Here is a 16,567-nt window from a genome sequence, read left to right as displayed (position 1 = left end):
TCAGATAATGTATACTGTACCCATTAGGTATAATTTCACCCATCCCCTCCTCCCGCCTCTCCCACCTGCATGATTTCCGTTGAGTTTTACTTCCATCTGTGCACATGAGTGATGATCTGTTAGTTCCACTTTAATAGGGAGCACATGTGGGATTTGTTTTTCCATTCTTGTGATACTTCATTTAGGAGGATGATGTCCAGTTCTATTCAGATTGTTGCAAAAGGTGTTAACTTTTTTATGGCTGAGTAGCATTCCGTGGTGTACACTGTTATTGTGTCAATCCACTCATGAATTGATGGGCACTTGGGCTGATTCCACATCTTTGCAATTATGAATTGTGCTGGAGTAAACATTTGAGTGCAGGTGTCTTTTTGATTTACCCAAAGGAAAAAGTCATTTACCACATCCATCTTGATCTTAGTTACAAACCTGTCCAAGTACATCGAGGGATCCAGGCCCTTTAGACATGGGCTCTACTGATTCCACGGGATTTAGACTCTTTTACACCTCAACTAAGGTCACAAACTCTCAAAGCCATATGGGCACCACAAACGAGTGTGTCAGGCTGCAGGAGGATGGCAAAATGGAAGGTTCATGCCCATATAACAAGAGAACAATTCCAAGTAAGTAATAGCAAGGCCACAAGAACTTGTCAAGTGAGGCATGTCCGTGGGCCCTGTTTATCACTGCCATCCCATTTACAGTCTTGAGAACATAACTTAAAAGGTTGAGCTCACTGATAAAGCCTGCCATCTCTCTTCCAAAATCAGCAAATAAAGAACATTTCAACCAAATGGGAACAAACAACTAACCCAAATTTGAATAGCTCAATGAAGTCCCTAATTCTTTCAGAGCAAGTGGGGGAAGTGGACACTGGGCATCTCCGATGGGTTTCACATCGGTGCCAGGACGGTGTGGGTAAGGTCCAGCAGATACACGTGTCAGGCACTGGGGTGCCCAACGCCCAGGCCTCTCTGGAGGCGCCCAGCCCTCACTGGGTTCTGGGGTCTTGCTAATCTGGACCAGGAGAGAAAGTGGGGCAAAGAGAGAGAGAGAAATAAGAATAAGCATTCACAGCTGCACCAGGGCTGACTGAAAGGCTAGACGGTTAAGTGGAGAAAGCAGAACTCTCCTTAAGGCTGCCCCGAAAATCGCTCTGTGATAATTTGCCTGCGGGTCCAGCCGGGTGAGCCTGTTCTCTGACCACCGAGTCCTAATTGAACCGCCGTCCCTGTTCCTGCGTCGGAAGCAGTACGCGCTAGGAAAATCAATCCGTTTGTAGGGGGAGAAACCAGACTGGTTTCCTGCTACTGCTCATATTTTCACTAAAACACCATTTTACTGGAATGACATTGAAAAAAACAGCACATTTTATTCAAAACAAAGCAATATTGGTATTGACAGAGCTGCAGTGATAACGAGGACGATCAATTTCCCTCCTCCATTATGGGGTATTGAGCAGTTTTGGAGTGACTGTGGCGTCGTTAGACAAGGTCAGCATTTCTCCCTTTTGTAAACTTTTCTTTTTTCATTTCTTTTATTTTTTCATATTTAGATTTTATTGATGCTGTGATGCAAAAAACAAAAAAGGAATAAGAAAAAAATAGGAAAAAAGAAACAACCCCAAACCAAAACCCCAAAAGTCCCCAAAGCAATAAGTGAAGTGCTGGTAATAAAAACTGGAGTTTGTAGACATTTCTTTTTTATTCTTATTAATAATACATTGTGATGTTATTTTTACATCTTGGTTCCTACAGACTGCATTTCAACTCTCCCCCTAAACTGAAGGAGTACAGTTACCAAATAAAATAATCCCAATTCTGAGAGGGGATGTTCAAGGCAAGAGGTGGACGTTCCTTTTCTGTTTGGAGGGAAGGGAGGCAGAGGTGTGGGCTCGGGCGGACGAGGGAAGGAACAGTCAAAGCATCAGAAGAAAGGAGAAAGGTCTGAAGGAGGAGCCAAGGAATTGGGGTGGATTCCCACATGGAAGAGTGAAATTGATGGGTTTGGAATAGTTTAGTGCAAATTCGTTTTGGCATTTCCACTTTCGGTTTCTGGTCCCTGTTGGGCTACACAGCACAGGCTGGCCATGCAGGTACCACATCTGCAGGGAGAGGGGCCATCTGCCCTGAGTGAGGCCCCTCCTCCACGTCAGTGACACCACGTGCTCAGGCCAGCGGCAATGTCGGCAGAATGGTGACGACTCGGAATGGGAAAATCCTGCCTGGGAGGGATGAGCCCCTGGAAAGCTAGCCTAAGTAGCTATATCCCGCCCCGCTTTAATCAGAAGGGCTACTGATGGCATCTTAGAGACGGGGCCTCCCTGAGTGACAGCAGTCTGAGCAGAGCTAGGAGAGCCATGTGTCTGGAAGGCAGGTGGGGGATGCAGGCGTGGGCTGTGTGACCCATGCAATTTTTTGAAAACATCTAGAAACTGATGATAAGCAGTGTAAATATGTTTCCCCGTGCATTTTAATCTGTGAAACATATGTGCTGCGAACTGTGTGAGCAGCTGTGGAAGAGCCCTGTCTTATTTATCTCTGCCTCTTAGTGACAGAAACCATCTCTGGGCAGGGAGCCCCTCCAGTGACTGCCGTGTAGAGAGGAGGTGGTGGAGCGAGGGCACACTGAGCATGCGGTTCAGGGTCAAAGGCAGGTTCTGCCCTTGCCTTCTGGCCCCTGCTCTGGGCTCAGCTTCCTCATCTGTAAAGTGGGCATGGGGTAATAGTACCTCCTCATAGGCTTCTGACAGGGACTGCACAACCCTTAAATGCCAAAATGCCTAGAGAAGTGTCTGGCCCATTCCAAACACCCAGGAAATAGTCTCATCCCAGGGCCAGTGAATGCCTGGCGCAAAGTCCCTTCTCACTGCACAAGCTCCGTGAAGTGTCGAGGGGCTGCAGGTCCCCCGTCACCACCCAGACGCTGTAAATGTTCTGCTAGAGCACGTCCCACCTGCCTGCTGTCTCACCTTTAGTCCATGAATCCCTGGAGAGCAGGGACAGTGTCTTAGTCGTTGTTGATTACCTGGAGCTTTACACAGAAGCTGATGTTGCGGAGCCGCTTAGTTCTTGCTTGAGGAAGGAGAGGAGGAAAGGAAGCAGGAAGGGCTCCAGGAACGCTTTCCCAAGCGCGTGTGAGGAACAGCGTCCGCGACTCGAAGAGACCAGGCTCCAGTCCTCCTTACACAGAGCGTGCTCACACAGTACTCTTAAGGTTCCTCCTGGCGTGACTTCGGTGGGCTAGACATCCTCTGTGTTGTCATACATACATCTCTTTTCTTGGAACCATAAACTAGGGCAAAGGCATAGAATGCAAAAAGGTTGCTGGCACCTCAGGTTGGGTTCCCTGGAAGTGGAGCCCCAGACAGGGATGGAGGTGTGTGGGACTCGTCGAGGGAGAGACGCAGGAGAAGGGGAGCAGGGCAAGGGGAAGGAGCTGGCAAGGAGTGCCGCCAGCTGAAGTCCAGCTTTAGACCCGGCCCACAAGCGCTCCGAAGCATGAATTGCACAGTCTGAAGGGTGCTGACCTCATTGGTCTCGGACTGGTGTATGCATGTGATGCGTGTGGGCACATATGCACGTGCATGTGTGTGTATATGTGTGCAAGCATGTGTGAGCACACATGTATGTGTGTGGGGGTGTGTGTGTGCACAGATGTGTGTATGTAGGGGTCCATAGCGCTCAGGCAGGGCAGTCCTCCAGAGCAGAGTGGTGGGAGCACTGTCACCTGCAGAAGGGGGTCTGTGCGGGCATTAGTAGCATCCGTGATAGCAAGGAAAATCCCATTAAGATCCAACCTGTGTCCCTCTCACTTAAGATGACATCTTATCCAACAATAAAAAAATGTGGACAGTCCTAAGAGTTTTTGTAAAGGAATCCTGATCCCATCCAAACCATTTATGCATCTGTGGAGGGCTGAGAATTCCAAGGGCTTTTCTTTTTACAAAGAAAGGATGATTGCGAAAACAATGTGTGGATTTGGCTCTGATGCTCACTGAGCCCACTCTGTGCCGTCTGTTCCAAGTGCTTCAAAGGACATAAAGAGAACGAAGTAGCTGGAACCCTAATTGAGGGTAAGCTGAGAGCATAGCTGTCCCTGTGACAGAAGGTGCGTATGACCCAGGACAGACAAAGGATGATGGCAGGGTAGGTGGGGGAGGTGACCCCTGGGGCTGAGAGTGGCTTCAGCAAGGGCTTCTCCCCAGAGCTGTGACTTTCGCTGCCTGCCAACCTTGGGAATGGTCTCAGATGCGCATCGCGTGAGCTCTGCAGCCGCCCTGGCCGGCGTGCGTGTGGGTGGTTCTTCTTCAGGCTCATGCTTCCAGGCGGAGGCCGCCTTTTACACTGGGGCGCAGACTCCAATGCGGGCACTGTTACGGGAGTGGTGCCAGCTGGGGGGTTGTGCCCCAGAGGGCACAGCTGCCATGCAGCACCAACTGCTCCTCTCTGTGGAGCTGCAAGCCTGCAGGACCAGGTCTTCCCATTTTTTGAGGGGGGCCACAAGTCTGGATTTTTATATGAAATCTTCAGACTTTTCAATGTTAGCAATTAATTTATAAACTGCTTGAACATAGTGTGGGTCAAACACAGCCTGTCTAAAGGGCAGACCCAGCCTCAGGCCTGCTGATGGGCAGCCTCCATTTTTAGCATCTAGTGCGTTAGCAACTGACCCCCGCGGCTAAGTCCTCCCCGAGGCAGGCCTCCCCTGCTGCCCGTGCAGGTGAGGTGGGCGGTGTAGGAACACCTGAGACCGATGGTGCAGTGGCACAGGCCTCGGTGGTGAGGCTCCTTGCCCACGACCAATCCCAGCCTAGCTGGGAGCCCATCACTGTCGTCTGCAGGATGCTGTGTTCTTGAGGGCTCACGGCTTGCTTTGGTCCCCTCTCAGCTTTCTGAGGAGATCCAGTGCTCCCTGGCCAGTCACATCCAGTCCCTGGTAAAATCGGAGAAGAGCCGCCAGGTCGTGTGTGAGGCCGGCATGCTCAGGACCCTTGTGACCTCCTGCCACAGGGCCCTGTCCACCCGCAGCAGCCCCCTGCACTCACGCCTCATCAGGATTTGTGAAAAACTCGCTTCCCAGGCCATTGAACCGGACGTGTTAAGGTACCAAGCTGCGTCTTAAACGCTGCCAAGCCTGGCAAGTGTGCCCTTGTGGGGCGAGGAGTGCACCATGGGCAGTAAAGGGGCCTCCAGGACAAGTGTCCTGATGTCCCCTGCCTATCCCTCTGCAGGGCATGGCCCTGTCCTGGCATTCAAGGCTGGAAGTGCACGGGCCAGCCTTGGGTCTGTACCAGGCAGTGTGCGGGTGCCCACGAAGCAGACACGGCCCCTCCACGGCACGTGGTGGGTGGGGGCTTCGAGGAAGCAAAGGCTGAGTTGCTCCTGAGGCCTGCGCAGTTCACCACACAGGGAGAGGCGGAGGCGGGCGAGCATGGCTCTGCAGGGAGGGTGGGGCTGGCGGGCCTGGAGAGGTTGTCCGAGGGCAGCTGGCCAGGGTGGCAGCTGCAGGGACTCCTGGCACCGGGGACAGGGCAGTGCACCACTGGATCCTGCAGGAGCTTTCCTGCTGGCGGCCCCTCCATGAAGCCGCATTCCCGGAGAGCTGCAGCAGGGAGGGAAGGTGCATGGAGAGCAGGCGCAGGGAGCAACAAGGCAGGAGGGAAGGCTGCAGGAGGGAGGGCAAGAGTCTCCCTGCCGCTGGGCGCAGTGCTGAGGGCCATGCACTGCAGGGCCCCCCTGCTGCTTACACACAGGAGCAAGTGCAGAGGGCACAAGACAGCCCCTGCAGCCAGTGGGCGCGGGACCCAGGGTCAGGCATGGGGGCTGCCAGAGGAGGCCACCATGCTTATAGCACTGAGTGGAAATTTGTTAGAAGTGTATAAACAATGTAGGACCAAGTTATTGTTTGACAAATTCCTTTGCATCACAAGGTCCAGCTTGAGGCTCCTAAACTCGCCAGCTCTCTGGTCTGGGTGGCAGGACAGGGACACCCTGTCTCTGCAGCTTTTGGAAAGGGCATTCCTGGCAGACGTTGAAGGAGGGGGGGTTTGCACACACTGGGCAGCTGGAAAAGGGGTCAGGAGGAAACTGGAGAAAACTTTTGCTTGTGAACATTCATTTTGTCTTCTTGGATGTCATATTCAGGCAGTTTCTACGTCTTGGAATTCCCCCACCTCTGTCGGCTGCAAACAAGACCCTCAATTCATCTCATGTGCACGGAGGCACCCCCGGGCGTGCAGGTGAGGGCAGGAAGGAGCAGTCTGATGGGAGTGAAAGAGAATATATGCATTCCTGGGGAGGAATCTGCCACAGCAGTGGGGAAGCAGACAGATTTATACATGGTTTAGCTGCTCAACGGAGCGAGTGAGAAAAATCGCAGGAATTGGTGGTCCCTGGAGAAAGGCCAGATATGGAAGAAGGGTTTCCCACCCCTCCCCCAGTAGGGTAGGTGACCCCCTTGGGCCCCAGGTCCTGGAACGGTGGCAGAGCAGTACCTGGCGCCGCACTGGACAGAGGTGTGCAGTGGAGGCTTCTGCTCAGATGCCAGCTCAGGGTGGGGCGGGGTGTCTGGAGGCCAAGAGGCAGGTAGGTGATACTCTAGGCCAGGCCTGGCACCTGGGGGAAGCTGGCACAGGGGACCAGCTTGAAAAGAAAAGAAAGCCGTGGACACCTCGATGTAAAACCACACAGGACGCTGAGGTAAGAAGGCCGGGAAGCAGGGGTGGAGAGGTGGGAGCGGAGGGCTCTCGAGGAGAAAGCCTGCGTGGTCGGTGGCGGGGACAGAGCCCCAGGCAGAGACAGCGCAGAGAGCGCTGTGTTAAAAGGGGGGTGTTCTGGAATGGAAGGGAGAAGTTTCTAGGTGAACAGGTTGACACCACAGCTCCTTGCTATCAGAATCCGCGAGGGCTTAGGCAAGGGGGTAGGGCCGCCGTCTCTGGTGTTTAGGGAGTGCCCAGTGACTCCGCGGAGCCCTCGCGGGGGCTGTGGCAGGGCCGTTGGGGCTATTGTGGGAAAAGGCGCGGAAAGGCTTTGAGCAAGGCCCCAGCTCCTCTCCTGTTTGCTGCCTTAGGGTCACAGACTGCACCGCCGGGCACAGCTGAGGGACGCGGAGCAGCGCCCCTGGACGCCAGCCCGCGCTGGACAGGAGCCGGACAGGCCCTGCCGTCCTTGGGGGCATCCCAGGATTCAACCACCGCCCTTCAGACGGCACTGAGCCTCATCTCCATGACCTCCCCGCGCAACCTGCAGCCTCAGAGGGCGGCCCTGGCTCCGTCGTTTGTGGAATTTGACATGACTGTGGAAGGTTATGGGTACAGCAGGCTTTCATATATCTGAAATACTCCTTGTTAATTTCCCCGTGCGTCCCCAGCCGTGGAGGGCCATGACCTTCTTGCCCACACTGTGGCTGTGTTCTGGAACGCCCCCCGCCTGTCCCACCTGAGTGTGATTCCTCCCCCTGGGGCATCCTGCCAGCACCAGCTGCTTTCTGTTCCTGGGGCCTCTTGGTCTAGGTTGGGGTGCGGCCCTGTGGCAGGACAGAGCAGAGGGATGCCGCGGCCCGCACTGGCTGTGCTGGTGTGACAGGACGGCTTGCAGGCCAGTGACCCCAGACATTTTCCTGTTTTCAGCTGTTTGTTTATTCCGACCCTGTCTACGATTATGGGGACCAGCACCGAGTACTCCATCTCTGGAGGCATCGGGACAGGTAGGTGTTTCCCAGGTGCTTTAGCCCCCCTCCCGCCCCAAGAGTCAGTCCTCAGGTGGCCTCGATTGCAGATTTCCACTTGGTGTCCCAAGAAAGCGCTGGAGTTCCCTTTGGCCCTGAGTATCTGTAGGTGAGTTGTCCTTCAGCTGTTGAGGTTGCCCCTGCCTCTCTCAGAGCAAGGTGTGTTGTTCATCGTGCCTCCAAGGACCCGGCCGCAGCTGGGGCTCAGTTGGCACTGATGGACTGAGCCTGGGTTGGATTCGTTTGGTTGGTAACTGGTGTGGCCTGATATGGACACGTCGCCTGCCTTATAGAAATGCCTTATTCCTCTAGAGGGGAAAATGAATTGTGCTGACAGCCATCAAGAAGGGACCAGTCCTTAGCAGGTGGCTCTCATGGGGCCACTTTGGGTCATTGGCATGCCTTGCACAGCACTGTGCTCAGCTAAAAACCCGCTGGGCAGGACAGTGCAAGCACCCAGTCGTGACAACTGGGCCTGGGTTTCTGCGGGAGGGTGGCGTGAGCAGCCACTGCCTTCATGGCTGCCAGCGTGGGGCAAACCTTCCCATGTGCCTGTGGCGCCAAGCCTGTGGACACAGCGCTGGTTCTGTGAGAACAATGGCCCCGTCTGTATCGCTGCGCTGTTATGGGATGGGAGGGCGTGGCTTGCCCCTGGAGTGGAGCCCTGCCCCACTCGGGGGTCAGCCGAGCGTGGCCGACGCCCTCTGCTCATGGCTCACACTGCCTGGCGCTAGATCCGCTGATCAGGCCAAGTGGTGACGGATCTCAGGAATGCTGGCACTCTCTGTGCTCCCTTGACAGAGCCGTGCAGAATAGTAGAGAGGAGACGAGGAGACGAGGCTGAAGGGACATGTAGGTGCCACAGCTGAGCTGGGTTGGAGCCGCAGGGATCGAAACGTGCTTCCTGGCAGGGGCAGCCTGACGGGTGCTGTGTCCCTGCCCCAGGCTCCGCCAGACCGTTCCCTCCACCCGGGGGCCTCACCTTCTCCTGCTGGTTCCTGGTCAGCAGGCACGGAGCCGCCTCCGAAGGCCACCCGCTGCGCTTCCTGACCCTGGTGCGCCACTTGTCCAGGACGAAGGTGCCCTACGTCTGCTTCTCTGTCAGCCTCTGCCCAGACGACCTCTCCTTGGTTGTGTCTACAGAAGAGAAAGAGTTTCAGCCCCTGGGTAAGGTGCTGGGATCCCAGGCTGCTTCCGCCCACTCTGGTGAGAGGGGCTGAGTTGGAAGCTCCTGACACAGGCATGATGAGAAGCCTGGTGACCTCCTGTTTCTCCTCATCTTTTGAAATTGCTCCCTGGAGCTGCATACCTGGTGGAAGTCTAAAATATTTGCTATGTGCCACTGTGGCCTGGGCCCTGGGGTTATAACTGTCAGCAGACAAGAACCCAGCCCTTGGCATGGCTTCAGAGGTTGTGCCCAGTGACTTTCCAGATACTCCTCCCTGGTAGAATGGTCACGACGGGACTTGGGGCTGTGCCCCACTGGGCACAGGTTGCCTTGTCTCCTGAGCGATGTTTGTGGAGATACACACCGCCCAGCTGGAGCCGATGCGGCCTCAGGCGTGTCCACATCTGCTCAACTCGACGATGCCGGCCCGTGCTTGGCGTGGCAGGCTGCCGTGCTCCTGGGCGGGCCTCCTTCAGCAGTGCTGACGCCCGTCCTGGCTCTGCCTGAGGGAGCAGCCTCGTTCTCCAAGCTCACCTGTCTGAGTTGGCCAAGCCCAGTGTATCCCAGCCCCCTGTTCCTCTTTTGGGTCCTGAGAGTCTCACCATTTCATAGGAAAGCACCTGGGAGGCATGAAGGCAGGTTGGCACCCTTGGCACATAACATGACTGCGTATGGCCCCCGCCTCCAAGACTTGGCCTACAAAGGGCGTCACTGTGGTTGCAGTCTCTAGTGTGGGACAGACCCTGGAGCCTGGCTCCTGGCTTTGAATCCCAGCTGCAGGACCCTGGGCACGTTGCCCAGCCTCTCTGTGCTGAGGATGATACAGTGGGAATAATGGTAGCACCTGCTTCACAGAGTTGTCATGAAAATTAAATGAGTTGCTACTTGTGACAGTGCTTACAAGAGTGTCTGACACAAAGTGAGAACTCAAGGAATGACAGCCACTGCTGTTGTCACTGTTTACGAGAGGAGGGCTAGCCGCGGCCCCACAGGTGCACAGCTCACACTGGCTGACGTGCCCCCCCCCCCCCCGCCCCGGGCTCCTGGGTTGCTGCAGCACAACAGAGTGCTGAGATCCAGTGTTTGCGCTTTCTTGCAGATGTCATGGAACCTGAGGATGACTCTGAGCCCTCAGGAGGACGCCAGCTACTGGTCAGGTGTAGCCAGCTCCTGACTTGTGGCCAGTGGCATCACTTGGCTGTGGTTGTCACCAAGGAAATGAAGAGGCATTGTACCATTTCCACCTATCTGGATGGACAGGGTATTGGCTCAGCCAAGGTGAGAGGGTTCCTCCGAGTTACACTTGCCCCACAACCTGCATCCTGGCTGCCACCTTGGAGTGGCCTTGGTTTTGTTTGTTTTGTTTTGTTTTTGCTGGTGGGGTTGGTATCAATTAAATTGCCCTGTTGTTTAAGATACTTGGCTGAGCTCAGGCTCACATGAAAAGAATATCTTTAAAAAAATGGGCTGAAGGGGCCAGGTGTGGTCACTCATGCCTGTAATCCTAGCACTCTGGGAGGTCAAGATGGGCGGATCATTTGAGCTCAGGAATTCAAGACCAGCCCGAGCAAGAGAGAGACCCCATCTCTACTAAAAAAAAAAAAAGAAAAGAAAAGAAAGAAATTAGCTGGTCAACTAAAAATACATAGAAAAAATTAGCTGGGCATGGTGGCACATGCCTGTAGTCCCAGCTACTCAGGAGGCTGAGGAAGAAGGATCTCTTGAGCCCAGGAGTTTGAGGTTGTTCTGAGCTAGGCTAACACCACGGCACTGTAGCCCAGGCAACAGAGTGAGACTCTGTCCCCCCGCCCCCAGAGAAAAAAACGGACTGAAGTTCACACAATCAGGGCAGAGTCAAGACATGGGGTCAAACCTGTAAAAGTACACATAAGAAGATAGAAAGCCCAAGAATGAACTAACCAAAACTTCTCACAGTTTAAGGGACACATTCCCCAGGGAGACCTGGGTAGGGCCTAAGGTCCAGCTTTTCCAAGAAGCTCCCAGATGATGCCAGTGCAGCTGGTCTACACGCCACACTTAGGAGCTAGGCACTAGAGTTTGCAAAGACGCCAACACATGTCACCAGATTTAGAGTGGCAACAACGAAGACGGTAACCGAATGTGAATGCAGCTGGAGGAAACTCCGCATTGCTGTTATTTAGGGACAGCTGAGGTGCAAGGCAGTGGCAACTAGGAGAAAGGAGCTGGTGGGCATGGACCAGCAGCCACGGTCAGGGGCCCGAGGCAGCCAGAGAACGGAGGGCCCGGAAGACCACTTAGGGCAGGTACAGCTGGACTTTCACCGGGTTCCAGAGAGAGTATCTCAACCTGGGCTGCATTTTAGAGTCACCTGTAAAGGTTCTTGAAAGTTCTCTTGCACATGCTGCACCCAGGTCAGTTATATCAGCATCTCTGTGGGCTGGGTAATTTGGTAATTCAGTAATATTTTTGAAATTTCCCAGGTGATTCTGACATGCAGTTAGGCTGTCAGTGTGGGCACTATTGACATTTGGGGCTGGACAATTCCTTGTCCTGGTGGCCTGTTCTATGCATATCAGGATGTTTAGCAGTATCCTGGCCCCCTTAGATGCCATAGCATCCCTCTCGCCCAGTTGTAACCACTGAAAATGTCTTCAGGCATTGCCATATGTCCCCTGGGAAGCAAAATTGTCCCAGGCTGAGAATCATTAATCAAAATTGTATAGAACACCCAAAGATGAATTTGACACTATTTTCTGGTAAAATTCTCTTATCATAAAAAGGTAGTGGTAACCAGAAAGATTTTGGTAGGTGCATAAGAAATTCAGGTCCTCCAAAACATATAGTTATTCTTTTCTCCAATCATTAGCAATGCCTGTCCTTCCTCTCTCACTCGCTCCTTCCCTCTTTCCTTCTCTCCCTTCCTTTCTTCCTTTCCTCATTAAATATTTATTAAACGCCACTGTGTGTTGGGTTATATTTTGCTTGCTAGGAATTGTCTATGGTCACCAATCAAAGATCTTCAGGAACATGAATATATTATATAACAAAAGTTAGATTTCTTAAGCTTTCTGTAGCAAAAGAGATCTTACTCTATGGGGTCATAGGCATTAAGAGTGACTTATTATAGAATTCAAGCTTATTTATGATGATTTTGGGGAGAGTTCAAAGACATGGTAATCTATCTGTTCTGAATGGGTACTGTCAGAAATAGAGACAATTTGGTGGCTACGTATCTTAATAATCTTTATCCAGGAGGCAGAGGCACAAGCAGGGCTGGACTTGCCATGGGAAAAGAAACAGTAGACCCTCGTGCTGCCCAGGGTGAGATGTATGCTCACTTTTGTGGTTACAGTGTCTTTGGTTTTATCTATTCAGGCATGATTACCAGTGGGCTTGTTTTTGTCTTCTTTCACAGAATATGTTGAAGTTCTGTGAAATACTTCATGTCCCTTGAGGTATGAGGCGTGTCCTATTGATGGTTGTATCTTCCTTGAACCTAGCACAAGGGCTGACACACAGTGGACATGCAATAAACACTTGGTGAATTGACCTGAATTTTTAGCCACAAGAAGGAACATGGGAAGGCTGATAGTGTGGTTGGGTGAATTGGATGAACAGCCACCCTGTGTGGCCAGCTAAACCCAGGGCTGTCAGCAGGGAGTTTAGGAGTGGTGTGATGCTATGAGGAACGGCCAAGGTGACAGAGTCCACTGTCTAAGATGATCTCAACAAGTTGGATCAGGACCAGCAAGTGAAATTTAACCAGGATAACATAAAGGACTAATGTTTTGATGCAAATATTTGTTATGCAAGAGTAAGACAGGAGAGCTTCAGCTTAGGTAGGAGATGACCCAGTTTAACAACTGTTCTCAAAATGAGGAGCCTTTGTTTTCATTGCCAAGGGAAGGGAAATTACATTTGGAAAGACAGGGAGTACTTTAATAGCCTAAATTGAGCAAAAGAAGCTGGGAACAATATTTTTTGAAACCTCAGATGTATGAGCCAACCTGTATTTCTTGGTGAACATACTGGGAACTGTAGAACAATATCACAATCAAGATATTGACATTGATACAATCTGCTGATTTATTCAGATTCTCAATACAATCTGCTGATTTATTCAGATTCTCAAGTTTTATATGTACAGCTGTGTGTGTGTGTATTTAGTTTATAGGATATGATCACGTGTAGGTTCATTTGCAGTCAAGGTACAAAAGGTTCCATAGCCACAGAGGTCTTTAGTGCTGCTCTTCCATAACCACAACCACCGTGCACCCATGCTTCCTCTCTCTCATCCCTGTCCCCAACCCAGGAAACAGTAATTTAAAATGCTGTAATTTCAATGCTGTTATAAGGTCATGCATTGCTTAGCAACAGGGATACATTCTGAGAAACATATCATTAGTCAGCTTCATCATTGTACAGACATCATAGAGTGCGTCTACACAAACCTAGATGCTATAGCCTACTACACACCTGGGCTAGAAGGTGTGGCCTGTTGCTCCTAGGCTACAAACCTGAACAGCATGGTTCTGTGCTGAACACTGTGGGCAATTGCCACACAGTGATGAGTAGTGTGTATCTAAATGCATCTAAACATAGAAAAGGTACAGTAAAAACATGGTATTACAATCTTATAGGACCACCGTCATATATGTGGTCTGTTGTTCATCAAAATGGTACAATGTGGCACAGGATGGTATATGAAATTATACAGTATTTGACCTTTTAAGATTGGACTTTTTACTCACTTCTCTGAAAATTGATCCAAGTTGTTGCAAGTATTGATAGTTCATTCTGCTTTATCACTGAGTGGTATTTCATGGTGTAGATGTACTGCAGCATGTCTAACCATTCACCCATTTAATGGCATCTGAGATGTTTCTGGTTTTAGGCTATTATGAATAAAGCTGCTGAGAACATTTGTGTACAGGTTTTTGTTTGAATTTAAGTCTTCATTTTTCTGGGGTAAATTTCAAGAGTTCAATTGCTAGTTTCTGTGGTAATTGTATTATAGGTTTAGTGTTATAAGAAACTGCCAAACTATTTTCCAAAATGACTGTATCATTTGACACCACCGCCAGCAATGAATGGGCAGCACAGTTTCTCTGCATTTAGTGCTGTCCTGTTTTTTAGATTAGTAATTCTGATGGTTGTGTAGTGATATCTCACTGTGCTTTTAATTATATTCCTTAATGGCTAAGGAGGTTGAACATCTTCTCATTTGTACATCCTCAGTGGTGTCCATTCATGTCTTTTGCCTATTTTCTAATTGTATTGTTTTATTTTTAGCTGTTCAATTTTAACTTTTTTAAAAAAATATTCTATATAGTAGTCCTTTGTTGGATAGGTGATTTGCAAATAATTTTTCCTAGTCTGTAGCTTGTGTTTCCATCCTCTTCCATGGGCAGAAGTTCTTAGTTTTGATGAAGTATAATTCATCAATTTTTTCTTTTATGGCTCATGCCTTCAGTGTCAAATCTGAGAACTTTTTCTGTCTTGCCTTAGATTCTGAAGATTTTTTCCTATTTTTTTTTCTAATTTTTTTTTGTTTTACATTTGAGTTTGCAATCAATTATGAATTCATTTTTGCTTAAGGTAGGAGGTTTAAGTCAAAGTTCATTTCTTCGCCTATGAATGTCCAGTTGCTCTAGCACCATTTGTTGAAGAGGCTAGTATTCCTCTATTGAACTGCTTCTACATCTTTGTCAAAAATCATATTTATAAAGATTTATTTCTGGGTTCTATATTTTGTTCCATTAATCATGTGACTGTCCCTCTACCAATATCACACTGTTTTGATTATTGTAGCTATGTACTAAGCCTTATTATTAGGTAGAGTAGTTCTACTTAATTATTCTTTTTCAAAATTGTTTCAGCTATTCTAGGGCCTGTATCATCCCATATAAACTTCAGAATTATCGTGTCTATGTCTACAAAAAATCTTGCTGGGATTCTGATAGGAATTGTATTATACCTATAGATAAATTTGGGAAGAAAAAACATCTTTACTATATTGAGTCTTCCTATCCATGAACCTGGTATGTCTCTTCATTTATGTAGGTCTTCTTTGACTTTTTAAGTCATTGTTTTAGGATTTTCAGCAAACAAATCCTTTGCATGTTTTATTAAGTGTTTCTTTTTGTTCATAATTACAAATGGTATTGTTTATAATTTTAGTTGCTGTTTGTTCATTATTAGTCTATAGAAATGCAATTTATTTTTGCATATTGATCATGTATACTATGATCTTGCTGACTCACTTATTAGTTCTAGGAGATTTGTTTTGTAAAGATTCCTTGGAATTTTCTACATAGACATATCATCTACAAATAAATAGTTTTATTTCTGTCTTTCCAACCTGTATCTCTGTAATTATTGTTTGTACGTCAAACCTTGTTAATGTGCCAACATGGGACATTTAGTTTCTTAGAATCACTGAAACAATGAAGATGGACATTTTTGTGTTTCTTAATATTTCTTATCAAATTTGCTTCCAAAGGCACAGTGTCAGTTTTTCACTCCGATCAGCAAATTGTTTTACTGCACACTTCTCAGATTCGAGAGTCCTCTTTTTAATTTTTAGATAAAACAAACTTTCACTTTGAGATGAGAATAAGGTACATTGTATTATAACACTGTGTATTTATTTGATTAATTCTGAGCTTAAGCACCACTCACTTCCCCACCCTTTTTATTGTCACAGATGCTGTACATTCAGGCCTTACCGGGACCTTTCCTTTCAATGGATCCGTCTTTATTTGTGGATGTTTATGGATATATTGCTACCCCTCAGGTTTGGAAACAAAAGTCATCATTAATCTGGCGTCTTGGCTCTACATACCTCTTTGAAGAAGCCATTTCAGTGGAAACTCTGGAAGTTATTAACAAACTTGGCCCAAGATACTGTGGTAACTTCCAAGCTGTGCATGCCCAAGGTATGGAGTGTTTTGATTTATAATGTTCTTGCTGATTTTAGTTTTTAAATGGACATCCAGTTATTTATAGCATATTTATAAAGAATAAGCTCAGCATAGGTCAGTAATTAGGGAAGACCTTTTTAATTGGATCATTATATATTTACAACCCAACTGAAAATGTCACAGAAAAGGAAATGACAATATCCTTTAGATTTCAACTCTAAAGCACCTGATGGAGGAGGGTGGGTGGGTAAATACCACCAACAAAGAAAGAGGAGAGAATGAGATAAGTAAGTTACATTCATTTTAATGAAGAAGCTTTCTAACTAAATTATACTGTTGTCTTTAATTATTAAACAGGCAGACAAAACATCCACATTTTTGTTATTGATTGCTGGTTGTTCAAGCAGGGAGCTCTGCTCTCTGCACTCCGTCAGGTCAGGGGTCAGCTCCCATCTGGGAAGAATGACAAATGGATGTGTGTGTGCCGGCCTAGCGCCTGCTGAAGGGCGCTGGGACAGCGACTGAGCGCTGTCGAGTGTGTCTGTCTCCAGGCCCATGTCTTCTTCAAACTTCATTTCCTATGACAAATGGCCATGGCCAGAGCAATGGGACAAGGTCACATCTAGAGCCAAAGACTCACCAGCTCTGTATGTGTGCCATGCTTCTCTAGTAGCATGTGGCTCTCGATGACTTGGGGGCCAGAGTGCCAGGTCCACCTGGGGCGTTTGCCGGGGCTGAGAAGGCCCCTGAAAGTCGAGCCTTCCGC

General features: G+C 49.2%; 1 protein-coding gene across 6 annotated transcripts in view; it reads left to right on the top strand.

Annotated features, from left to right (window-relative positions):
- LOC142875570 (WD repeat- and FYVE domain-containing protein 4-like) overlaps positions 1–16,567 on the top strand; it is a 303,723-nt gene that overhangs the window by 98,412 nt on the left and 188,744 nt on the right. For all 6 annotated transcript variants that reach the window (XM_076010232.1, XM_076010230.1, XM_076010231.1 and 3 more), the window contains exons 14-20: positions 4,891–5,105; positions 6,147–6,241; positions 7,072–7,312; positions 7,631–7,707; positions 8,674–8,895; positions 9,996–10,174; positions 15,585–15,816. In XM_076010232.1, coding sequence (XP_075866347.1) covers positions 4,891–5,105; positions 6,147–6,241; positions 7,072–7,312; positions 7,631–7,707; positions 8,674–8,895; positions 9,996–10,174; positions 15,585–15,816 — 1,261 coding nt within the window. The remainder of the gene's footprint in view (positions 1–4,890; positions 5,106–6,146; positions 6,242–7,071; positions 7,313–7,630; positions 7,708–8,673; positions 8,896–9,995; positions 10,175–15,584; positions 15,817–16,567) is intronic.

This window comes from Microcebus murinus, chromosome 14 (assembly GCF_040939455.1).
Source record: "Microcebus murinus isolate Inina chromosome 14, M.murinus_Inina_mat1.0, whole genome shotgun sequence".
Taxonomy (NCBI): domain Eukaryota; kingdom Metazoa; phylum Chordata; class Mammalia; order Primates; family Cheirogaleidae; genus Microcebus; species Microcebus murinus.
Note: the sequence above shows the minus strand (reverse complement) of the source record. Positions and strands in the feature narration are given on the sequence as shown.